At 45.0% G+C, this 12,525-nt stretch overlaps 1 protein-coding gene across 1 annotated transcript; it reads right to left on the reverse strand.

Annotated features, from left to right (window-relative positions):
* Positions 1-900: 900 nt before the first annotated feature.
* Positions 901-11,688, reverse strand: LOC311220568 (zinc finger CCCH domain-containing protein 11A-like; the record flags this gene model as incomplete). Its single annotated transcript, XM_084304130.1, is given in 20 exon segments — positions 901-1,176; positions 1,428-1,510; positions 2,379-2,641; positions 3,186-3,247; positions 3,662-3,831; positions 4,472-4,664; positions 5,254-5,259; positions 5,367-5,443; positions 5,667-6,158; positions 6,678-6,743; positions 6,947-7,048; positions 7,320-7,382; positions 8,118-8,228; positions 8,526-8,603; positions 9,108-9,227; positions 9,781-9,870; positions 9,873-9,983; positions 10,414-10,537; positions 11,312-11,431; positions 11,635-11,688. Coding segments are annotated over 20 exon segments (2,661 nt in total).
* Between the last annotated feature and the right edge of the window lie 837 nt (positions 11,689-12,525).

A 12,525-nucleotide genomic window follows, 5' to 3' on the forward strand; every position in this document is an offset into this window, starting at 1 on the left:
AAGGCCTGAGGAAGGGCTCAGGAGCGGGAGGGAAGGGCAGGGCGAGGGGAAGGGCAGAGAAGTACAAATCTTTTTTTCCTTGTGATAACTTTTCTTGACCAAAAAACACGATTGTGAATGAGGCAAAATGAAAGATGAAACATGGGGACGTGCGGATACTCACGATGATGCAGCCTTCTATCCGCATGTTCACCTGCTCATAGAGCCACACCTGGATCCTCGACCTCTGCAGAACGAAGGAGGAGAGTAAGTCGGGCCACAAACACTGAGCACTTTTGTTCTCTCATGTGTTCAGAAATACCTGCTAGCCACAGCCACGACAGCTCCCAAACGCTCCGAGGAGCAACTCTCAGGGGCAGTTTCAATGAGCAATCTGACATTTGAGCGTTATACCATCGGGTGAATACTACACGTTCGGTGAAGAACACGTTTCCAGTCACAAGGGAAAACCCCTGCATTCCCGGCTACACGAGGGGGAAACGCTGGGCTCCTTGTGCCCACCAGCACGCCTCACAGTTCTCCATCCCCCACAAACTCGTCCCGGGACACGGCCAGGAGCCGAAAACTCACCAAGGGGAATCCCCAGACCCTCCCCACTCCCCCCACACCCCCAAATCCCCATCCCCACCCCCTCCCCGCAGTACTCACGTTCTGCAGGTAGCGGAAGATGAGGTTCTGGGGCGCTGCGTTAAGGGCTCAGCACGGGGACAACAGTTCCGGGCTTGGGGCAAGGCCCCAAACCCCACAACGAGGCCTCAGGGCCCCGGGACAAGGCCTCAAGGCCCGGGCCGAGCCCCCAGGGCCCCAGATCCGAGCCCCCTGAGGTCCGAGCCGCCCCCCACCCACCTCCCCGGCACCCCCCAGCCGCAGGAAGGATACGATGGGCTGCACCATCACCTTCTACACCTTCTGGCCCTGCCCGCGGTACGCCATGGCTGCCGCCGCCTCGCCGCTCCCGCTGCCAGCACCGCAGGCAGAAGAGGCGAAGGCTGATCGTAGAACAGGGCTTGGGGTGAAGGGAAAGCGAGGGCAGGTGGGCGCAGTCTCTGAGCTCTCCTCCTCCTGATTTGGCTTTTTCTCCCCCATTACTGAGCCGGCAGAAGTCCCCGTGAAGTCCTTTGGCACGATGAAGGCCTGCGTGAGCTCCAGCAGCAGTTTCGTCGGTGGAGGTTTTCCCTGGTGGGGCCGGGGCGTCACAGCACACACACACACACACACACACACACAGAGACGCGTGGTTTTGTCCAAACATTAAGTATTTACAACAAATTCGACAAGCGCTTTTCCTCTGCCAGCAGCAAATGCCTGAGGGCCCCCACAGCTTCACAAATCATAGCTGGAAGAGCCTACCGTGCCGCGAAAAGTTCGGAAAATAATTCAAAATTGATCTGCTAGGGGAAAAAAAACGATGGCTGGTGGCAGGGTACACAATACACCCGAATCTCAGCTTTGTCCTCCGCAGAGTCAGTGCCCACGCCCAAGCGCGATGCTGATGGCACCCGAACATTTGCTGTAGCAGGCAGCAGAGCCAGCAGCTCAGGGGAGCAACTTTTAAAACCAAGAGGCACTTAAACAACCCTTCATCGACCCCGTAACTGCGGCAGAGTCCCGACTGCTCGCCCTGGAGTCCTCACACCAGCAAAAAGCACCAACCAAAGCCTGGGGGAACTTTGGTACAGCACAAGAGAAGGGAGTGGGGGTAGCGGAGCCGCATGGCAGAGCTGCTGCTTTTCACCATTTGATCCTCCCTGATAATTGAAAGGAAGGCTGGGTGGGCTGACCCCCACCCCCACTCCTGGCAGCAAGTTTGGTCCACAACACACTGGAATAACGATTCTGCTCCCTCCCACCCCTACAGCTTCATCATCTGACACGGGTACAGTCAAAACAATGGCATACACGAGTAAAAGTCAAGAGTTGACATAGTAACTCCAGGATTTGGCTATCAACTGTCCGAGAAATCAGAACACCGAAGCTTCACAATGTGCCCAACATCGAGTTGTGCCAAGGGCGGAGGAAGGAAGAAGCTTTACGTTTAAGCCTTCAGAGCATCGCTCCATCAGAAGATCGATTTGCAGCCACCATGGCGTGCCAATGGAGATCTTTCTGTGCCAAAAGAAGTGCTTTGTCCTCTCGATATCGAAGGTAACCACCTATAGTTACAGAACGGATGCACAAGACCTTAACTCTGACCAGCAGGGAAATTTAGGACAACTGAGTGCAGACCCTGCCAATTTCTACCACTTTGGACTGTGCTTTAAGTCTCATTGCAAAGCCTCAGTTAGAAAAAGGATCACCTCGGGGTATCCAACAAGAAGAACAGTTTTAATTTTTTTTTAATTTTTTTTTAATTCTACCATAGGACTACGCAGTTCAACTGTCAATCATCTCGGAGAGTTCAAGGAGGAGGTCATCCTCGTCCTTCCCTGGGTCTAAGTCGATTTCGGCTTCCAGTCTGCCTCCTGAGATTTCCCAAAGTAGCTTCTCAAAATCTTCATCCGCAGATAAGGGCGCGTTCCCTGTGGAACTCAGCCGGCGTGTCCGTGCCTCTTCTAGCTGGGAAGAAGCTGAGGTCGAGGTCTCGAGATCCATCTCCATCTGCTCCTCAAATCTTTCCGGGCTTCCAAGACGCACTTCAGGTCTTGGGAGAGCAAGAAAGAACAATCAGGATATGCCATTTCTTAACGGGAAATCCCTTTCCTGCAAACCGGCTCTTAAAACTGTAGGCAAGCCCTCCTACGCTTCAATCTTACACAGGGATTGTTATCAATCAACCCAGGGCTACATTTAGAGTCCGATGCGTTACCAGGTACATTTTTCAGTCTGGGGGTTTATCTGTGAAGCCAGGGCACCTGGAGTTGAGGTGGCATTCTTGAGGACCAAAAGGCAGAGGACACTACTCATCATCTATCACCTCACGAGGAAGTAGAACTTCACCTCATCCTCGTTCAGGTATTCAGACAACCCAAGAAGTCACCGGAAAGCTGTGCTGACTTGCAGCATTTCAAGAAAGCCTAATTAAGTAATCCTGCTAGCTGCTAGAAAGTGGTTTCAGGTGACTTATTCCTTTGATGGATTTGGGCTTTAATTATCTCAGAACCCTCATTTTTTCCCACATGTGACAGAACTTATGTTTCCCTGGGGATATACACTGATTAAGAAAAAGAGCAAGTTGGGGTTGTCACCTGTTTGGGGGATTTTCTTCAAGTCTGATGGCTGGGACGTGCTCCGGCACGTCTGAAACACCCTAGAAAGCAGCAAAACAGTATTTATGACACATGGGTAAAAGATTCCTTAATAGCTTTTTCCTCCACACTGCTTCTCCTCTGGCATTGCGGAGCCGTGGCCAAAATACAAAAGCAAGGTGCTCCTGAAGAAAGTTCACATTCACATGGAGGTTACTCATGATCTTGTGTCTTTTAAGAACATGGCATTAATGGACAAAATCCCCCACACCAGAGAAATCACAGCATCAGAGTACCGGTTAAAGAGTGCCATTCATCTCATAAATACAGAAGGGTTCTACAAGCATCCTGGAGACAGCTACTGGATTTCAAAGGAAACAGAAGGCCTGCAGAACGTTTGAGTTTTCCACCTTTTCTCCTAGAGGAGGGTAGAAATTTAGCAAGGGATCCATCTCTGCATTAGCCCCTGGCCTTACCATGGCTGCTTTTCTGGCTGGAGGTCCCATCATGTCAGCATCAAAGGCAGTCTGTAGTTCCACAGCTGCTATGGCAGAGGGATAACTCCCAGGTGCCTTACGTTTCAGTGCCTTCTTCTTGGGGAAAGTGACTTTCCCACGCGAAGGCTTCGCAGGTGTCATAAAGTTGGCTAGAGTAAAAGGAAGAGAGAACTGATACAGTCTTGCTCTGCCTCAGGAAAAATCCAGGTTCTCTTAATCATTTCCACAGTCCTTCTACACAGTTAAATGCATTTGGCCAGCAGAATTACACCGCCATTGCCTGGATTCTCAGGAATCTTTTCCACATAGTAAACTCTGTCTACCAACAAGCCATACAAAGGAACAAAGAAACCAAAGAGCTACAGTAAATAATAATCCAGGACAAGGGAAACCTCCGACACATAGCAATCCTAAGTGCAAGCTAGGTTCACAAATATAGACGGCTTTTATATTTAAAGTCCTGCTCCCGCTAGGAAAGGAAAAAGCAGCAGTTATAGTAGGACAAGAGTGTATGCAACTGTTGTACCAGCTTCCTCTCCCTTGCAGTGATGTCCCACAGTTAAGTTGTTCTACAAAGTCCACACTTGTAGTGTCATTTTCTAGTCTCCCGTTCCTTACCTAACATCTGGCTGGCAGGAAAAGAAACAAACTAAGAAAAAGAAAGTACACCCTTCGCTTCGTAGCATTGCGTGGCAAAATGCACCCAGCCAGAGTTACAGCATGAGAATTGTCATCTTCTGTCTGTATTTCAGAAGACAACCTAAGTAACTCTTAACCTTCAACACTTACTTTTAGCTTCCTGGCCCTGAAATTGAGCTGCCACTTTCCCTGCTGGTTCAGTATTAAAGAAGCCAGCAGTAGATTTGACAGCAGCTTCCTCCTTCCGAAGCTTCTCTTGTTGTTCTCTCTGTTGCCACTTCTCCCACCGTCTCTCTACAAAGCTCTTCTCTGGACATTTACGAGTTCCACTCTGCTGAGTGGGCTAGAAGGAAAGAAAAGTAGTGCATGAATAGGACAAAATAATAAAAAAAATACATGGAGATTTCGTTAAGAAAATCTGATCAGCAATCCCTCCAAAATGGTCTTGATGTGGAACAGCATATTAATCTCGTTCAGGTTACTGTTGTGTTTTTTTTTTTTTTTTTTTTTTTTTTCCATAAAATTCTGCCTGTAACAAGAGCTATGCTTTACTATGGACGCAGTCTCACGTATCTGCAATATCCACTATGGCAAGCTTCTTTAAACAGCTAGGGTGTTCTGCTGTACATCTATTTATCACATTCTTTTTAAGCAGCAGAAAGTCATACAAGTTCCCCTATACAGTATCCACTGACAGATTGATTTCCTTGAACACAGAACTCTGGCCTTCTGTATTAAATCCTTCGTGTCTGACAGATCAAGTCAGTAAGAACAAAAAGAATTCCCTCCACGTTAACTGTGTAGATTTCAGCTGGTGCTAACAGGGTTTCGTTGTTGCTGTGGTATAAATAGACTGATTCCAAGTTTGAGGATTACAGAGCTGTCTGGAAATGCTGCTGGCGATAGGATTTAGACTGCACTGCAGCTCCTACCAGGTGCTGAAGGGTAAGAACACACTCAAGAGGGTGGCACACGGTGAGTAACAAAACTTGTCAGAATTATCAGAAATTGTACGAATGTATGTGTGTCTTCACAGAGGACTCACCTGTACATCAGGTCCAGAGGAAAGTTTAGGAAAAGGCCGGTTCAATTCCACTGTCTTCTTTTCTTCTTTTTCAGGTGCTTTAAAAAAAGACAAAAAAAAGTTTTGTCAACGGCAGAAATAAAGAAAGCTGGGTACTTGTTTCCTTTGTGCATTTATTTCCTTGTGTCCCATGAGAGAGAGAGAGAAAGGCTACAATGTGCAAGCCATTCAGCATTTATCCATGAAGCAGATCCTGAGCAAACTGAACTTGCTCAATATGGGAAGCACCTCACTGGGGCAGGCATTAAAGCATCTTATTACCTGTTAGTTTTGTGCTCCATAAAGATTTCTGCTCTGCTGGGGCAGGTCCGGGTTGTGCTGAGGGAGCTGGCACATCTCCTTCACTCTGCTGCATCCGCAGAGCTTTCTCACGCTTTATTTCTTCCAAGGTTTTAACACGCACTTCTCCTTCTGGCTTGACTTTTCCTGCCGGCTCCTTCGCCTGCCCTTTGCTGGGCCCGGGCAGAGCGAGCTGCTTCTTGGACTCACCCTGAATTTTGCTCTTGCTATGGGATTCTCCTGCTTTTTTCTTCTCTTCTACCAAGCGATTATTCTTTTTTTCAGACAAGGCTTCAGAGAAAGTTTTGATGCCACCTGCATGAGCAGCTCTTGCCCCTGCGCTGGAATCTTCAGTTTTACCATGCCCTTCAGCCTCGGCTTTGGCTTGAGTTTCGTGTCTCTGAAGAGCTTTCTCGCGACGGATTTCCTCCAGTGTTTTCACATGGATCTCTCCCATCGGCTTAGCAGCCTTCCCTGTCATCATCAAGAAATGAGGAGAAGCACCAACATTTAAAGAGAGTCCAGCAATATTTTAAGTCTCCAAAATTTGTCAGAGCACTAAGGAAAACTAATCTTGACTGTTCCCAATAATGCATCTTAGAACAATATCCCTAGGACAACATTCTCCTCTTCCTTTGAGCCACTTGTATTTTGAAGACCAGCCCTATCCAGAGAGAACTGCTACACAGAAACGCTGCTTTACTTTATTACTTTTTTAGTCTGCATTTCAAATTCCTGCTCCTGGCAGTGGTTCTATTCTAATTGTACGTAACGCTTCACAGAAGCAGCTAAAAACCTTGACAAGGCACAAGTAGAAAATAAACACACACCTAGAGCCAGAGTTCTGATAGTGGCTGTCAGAAGAGCTTCAGCACTCAAGCAAGAGGCGTCAGTTCTTTGTTTTCGTTTAAATTAGTTTTTAGGGATGTATGAAAGCACTCCAAGTTCATGGAAAGGAAGGAGGAGAAAGCACATTTAATATCTAGCTGTTACCTCTCTCAGTACTGGTCTGTTTAGGAGGTAATCCCAGCCTGTCCTTCAGAGACTTGGGAACTCGAACTGCAAAACAGAAAAAGAACGAATTAGGGAGGCTGCATAATGTCAACTTCAGGTTCACATTTCAAAACAAGACAGGAAAGGTGACTTTGAATCCCAGTGATTACGACCTCAGCCAACATGCAAAAAGAAACATCACTGGAAAAGGACAAACAGAAAGACTAAATACAAAACCCAGGAATCCAATCCAGATGCCCGTTTAGTACCTGTCTCTCTCTTGGGTGCTTTGTCAGCATTTCCCGGAGCCTCTACCTTCTTCCCCAGCCTTTCAGCAAGGCTGCGCTTCACTGGAAGGCTGCTTACATCATCTTCAGAGAAAACAAGGAATATTGTAAGAACTTTTCTTTGCAGGAAGGTTTGAGAACAGTCAACAACAAGCTTCTATTTTTCAAGCATATTTTCATAGAATTGCCTTTCAGCTGCTAAATGATTTTTTTTTTTTTTGCCATTTCTGCAGTCAATACAGATCTCCACTGCAATGTATTTTCCTTTCATACATCACAAATACTCTTTAATGCAGTCATATATAGAAGGCAGCATAACATAACAGCTACATAACAGCTCATAAAAAGTTCTTACCCGCGGAGGCTTTCCGTTTTCCTTGTCTATCAGCAAGATCTACTCGAACCACAGGTTCCTCCCCTAAAACAAAAGGGAATTTTTTTTTCTATTTCACAGAAACCAGTAGCCAACAGAAATAGTATCCTGTTAGCCCATGTCCAAAAAACCCCAGTCAGACACTCTTTTGACAGCTAAACCACATAAACTCATATTTTAACTATAATTAACATAGAAAAAAAATATTAATAGTCTCAGTGCTTGCTTCAAATTCCAGCTGAGATAGTAGAGAGTGAATCTGAGTCTGCTTGACACCTATACTTTGTGCAGAACAAAGCTGCATAAGCAAGCAGAATATTCTTAGGTACAAATGCTGAGAAATATTCCTTTCTAAGGTGAATGTCTACGAGTAAAAGTACTTCCACACTTTTTTCCCTTTAAAAGGCATTTGCACAGCTCTAAACAATTTATACACAAACTCCTGTCATACTGTGTCCACACCTGCCACTGTCAGCCTCTTTAATGCTTCAGAAATTGCTTCGTATATAGCACTGTCTTCTACAGCTCTTTCTTCTCGTTACTCTTCTGTTTTTCAGTTACCCCCCTATTGGCATACTGACACTTTTTTTTTTTTTTTCTCCTGCCACTGCACTTAACCTGAGCACCAAATCTTTCCAGTACAACCAGGGACTTTAAGCATAAAAGCATGTTTTGAACAGAAGGCAGCACCAGAAGGCTAACATGGGTGAATTGTTTCAAGTATTGCTTAACCCTCCAGTTTAGGAGTAATCAAATCAAAACAAAAGCATTCATTATTATCTTTCTTGGAAGACAGTGTCACAGTTCTCACCACTGTCCGGACATTTTCCTTTTCTGGAGCAGGAAAAATCATAGAATCAACGGGACGAAGAGAAGATCTTGAAGAACCTTCTGTTCAGAGCAACCAAAACATAAGGAAGTTTACCCAACACAAAAAACTATCACAAAGAACAAAAAACTTTAAATGATTTGTTACTGTCAAAAATACAGCAAGCAGAGCATGTAAAGAAGAGAGGTGACTAATTTGCCTCTGGTTGCCCTTTGAACTCCCATTTAGAATACCAGCTGGCTGAGAATCAGGTTGCTTTATGCCCCCAGCTAAAAATGGAAGTCTGTCCCTCAAGCAGCTCCCAGTCACCATCACCTGCTGTGAACAGGATAAGAAAGTAGGGAATATTAACTCAGCACCGTGTCTCTTATTTTTTTCCTTCATCTTCTGCCATTTGATTTCCTCAAGTGTTTTTATTCCAAAATTCAGATTGCCCTCTGAAAACAGGAAACAGTTCATGAGACAGGCTTAGAGGCACTCACTGAGGACCACAGGTCCTCAGGCTTCTTAGCGCTCAGGAACTTTCTGAAGTATTTAGAATGAAGCCTGTCAACACTCCTCACAAGTGAAAGAGCCATAGAACCAATGGCATTTTGCCCCTCCTTTCATCCTTCAGGGTTCAAAATGTAGTTTTAATTTTAATCCATTTACACGATATTAGATCCCTCTATCGTTAGATATGGCTTATCAACAGTGGTTGCAAGGCTGCACGTGCAGCCATTTAAACTCCATGCTGTGGCCCTGTTTTGTTCTCCAAAAGTAAAGAAAAGGAGTTCACCTTTCTGACCCAATGGGCACATGATGGTATTAATGGCAGAAATGAGATCATGGAATAACCAACTCCATTCAGCACCCCTACATTTTGTTGTGTTTTTACACCACACTGCTTTTGAGTTAACTGTCAAGTTCTTCTGATTTATCCTACTAAGGTGCTGGCATACCTTGTTTAGTAGTAGTAGAACTGCCTTTCCAAGTGGAAATCACCCGTAATCCATTTTTGCCTTCCGCAGCTGGATGCTGGACGGGAGTTTTAGTTTCTTCTCCTTCCTCAGAAAGTTGGTCTGAAGGGGAAAAATCGATTCAGTTATGCATAGACCAGATTGGTCATGATTACGTAGCTCATGCAGTGACACTTCAGCCCATGGTTCATATAAAAAACTTTGTTGCTGTTTTGTGTTTTGTTTGTTTGTTTGTTTGTTTGTTTTGTTTGTTTGTTTTTAAACAGCTACACTGACCTGATGAACTCCTAAGTAGAATACACTAGGACAAAACATCTAGGACTCTAGATTCTCTCTGCAGCTTTAACTACTACACAACACATTGCTCTTCAGACAGAAAAAAGAAATTTCCTTCCTAGTTTCACATAGAACTTTACACAACAGACCAGCTAAAGCCAGGAGTGGTTCTAAGCTTTCCTCCAACGTTTCAGGTTCTGTCCACCGACTGCCAGACAAAGCCACCAGTGACCTGGCCAGACTGCCTACCCTATTGCTAGTCAGACCTCATGTCATCTATGATTTATACATTCATTTACAGCACAGATTCCTTCAAGAACCAAAGATTTACACAATCATTTACAGCACAAATTCGTTCCAAGAACCAAAACATGCTCACCATCATCACCTTCATCATCATCTGCAGCATTGATTACAACTGGAGGGTGTGTAGGGCTTGGGACATTTTCAGAGTTTTCCACTTTCGTCACCCCCTTAGCTGTGGAGAGGGATTTGACTGGACAGAAAGTTTGTTTTGCTGCAGTGACATCTGAGCCACTTTCAAATCATTGTCCGCGGACTCAGGCGGACTTGGCAGTGTAGCTAGAGGAAGAGGAGGATCATCGGTAATATGGCAGTTTAAAACTTTGACCACAATGCAAAGAGATGGTAGCAAAGGCAGATAACCCGCACAGACAACGAGTTCAGCATCTCCTTTTGCCCATCCCATCACTGCTTACGCCGTGAACAATGACTTCCCTTCGAACAACAACACATCTCCCTACCACCCAGCAAAAGAGGAAACAACAGGAAGCAAACTGCAAGGCAAACATCACACTAAGCAAAGAGAAGCTGAGCACGAAAGCAGAAAACAAACACCAGCACTACACTCGGTGCAGTACACCTATGACTGCAGACCTTTTCCTGCACTCACAAATGAACAGTTACCTGATGCCCCCTACAGGATTGGCACCCACTAAGTACTACTCAAAATTAATTCTTCAGCGCTTAAAGAAAAAGGACCTAAACTCACTCTTGCTTGGTGGTAAGAATTGTCCATCGATGTAACGTCCCTTTGCATGATGAAAAGCACAGTTGGCTTTCTGACAGCCTCCCGGCTGGTTCTCCCAGTAGCAAGGAATCTCACTGCGCTTTTTCTGAAGACAGAAAGAAAGAAAAGCTTGTGATAACATGCACCTGAGGCTTGCAAAGAGATGCACAGCTCCAGATCGTGACAGCTGTCACAACACAGTGCTGAAACATCATTCCAAAGGTCAGTTTCTCAGTTAAGTGTAGTATTTCTGGGCATATTCACAAAGTTTGCATAAGCTGTAACCACTATGCACATTTAGATTGGTCATCATTCAGTTTGAGAAGACAGGCACTCTCAGACATCCGTTGAGGGTGGGTTAAACTAATACACCTAGGATTATACTAGGATTATTCAGAGGGAAAAAGAACATCTGAAATTGCCTAGGCTAACCCTGTCTAGAACTACTTCTTGGACACTTAGTTCTGCTGCACCTTTAACTTTCCCCACTTCCTACCCCAGGCAGCTACAACAGCGTTATCTGAAGGACTGTGGGTCAGAAGAGACCTGATAGTTCATTATCAAGCCTGCTCCCATGAGGATAGAACAGCCTGTTTATTACCCCCCTGCTCCAGCAGGTTTGAGCAGTCTATTTAACAGCTATTCTGCATCTCTTGAGAAAACTGTCAGCATCTAATAAAAAAAAAAAATATCTTGCTAAGACATACCTAAGGCATTGATTTTATTTCCCTCTGCTTCCTCCCACCCCCCCTCTTGGTAACAGAAACCAGTATGATTTTGAAGCAAACGAATCTATCCTGCAAAAGCATAATCAGTACACCTACGGCACTGAAAAATGCTTTTGTTGATTTATTTTGAGAACACATCATTAGGCACTCACGTCAATTTCCATGTGTCTGAATCGGCAGACATTTCTGAAACAACGACCCTCCTGCCACAGCTTGCAGACCGTCTCATTGCCCAGAGCAGCTTTGCAGTGGCGGTAGGCACATTTGTCTCCCTGGAACCAAAAGGAAACCAACAAGGAAAATAGAGTACAGCCTCAAAAATGGCCATGCTGCTGCCTCATGTTGCTACAACTGAATTCAGAATCTATCTGGTTCTCAAGTTAACCAAAGACCAGTGTGCTTCCTCCTCCTAATCTACTCCTTCCTGAAAAAAAAAAGGGGAAAAAAAAGCAAGGCAAAGGAAAACCAGCCATACCTTGGTACAGGTAGAATAGAAATAGAAGTAGCAGTCGTCTCCTTGTTTAGACATGCCGACGAGTTCTGCTAACAAGCTTGGGTTCTCTCCACTGGGACTTCCTCTGCTCTTGGAGAGAGCTGTCTTCACCCTTGCTTGGGCTGAAAGTCTTCTACTGGCTTGTGATCGGTGAAATCTTCTTTTTAAAAGTAACCCGAAAGAAAGTAACAAGTGAAAAATAATGAGGAACGAACATTTTTCCAGCTTTCTTCAGTTAATCAAATCAAGTTATCAGTCTCTCGAAGAGAGCAAAGCCTTGAAATCAGCTGTTACATGAACTAACTAAATATTAAAGTTCTGTAAAGCTGCCAGGAGCTTTGTCAGCAAGCGTTCTCTTCCACATCCTCAATAATATGACTTGGAGCACATCTGGAAGCCTGAAAACGGAGTCACTCCTTAAAAAACCACCTGATGATACATGCAAGTCAATAATCAACTATGGCTACAAATAACTTCTCTAGAACACAGTTAGGACACATTAAACAGCACGTTCCAGGCACTGTGGGTCTTCGATTTCACCTACCTGGACAACCTCAGCAAAGTTATCGATCTTCAAAGGCTTCCAGTTAACTGCTCCTGTAGGCCGAACCAAGACTGAATCCGTGAATTAATACTAAAGGGGTAGGAAGAATTTTCCTCCTCACTTTGCCAAGGGAACCTCTCATCCACAATTCAAACATAGGATGCGCTTTTAAACAGCTTATAACTAATAGAGGAAGCAAGTCCATTTGAATGCTCTCTCAGACTGGACGCAGCCAGGGTTAGTTAGCTCTTCAAAAAAATAAAAACCAAAAAGCAAAACAAAACAAAAACAAAAAAAAAACAGCGCATTTAGAGATGAACTCGTGATTC

This window comes from Netta rufina, assembly GCF_964035555.1.
Source record: "Netta rufina genome assembly, chromosome: 34".
Lineage (NCBI taxonomy): Eukaryota > Metazoa > Chordata > Aves > Anseriformes > Anatidae > Netta > Netta rufina.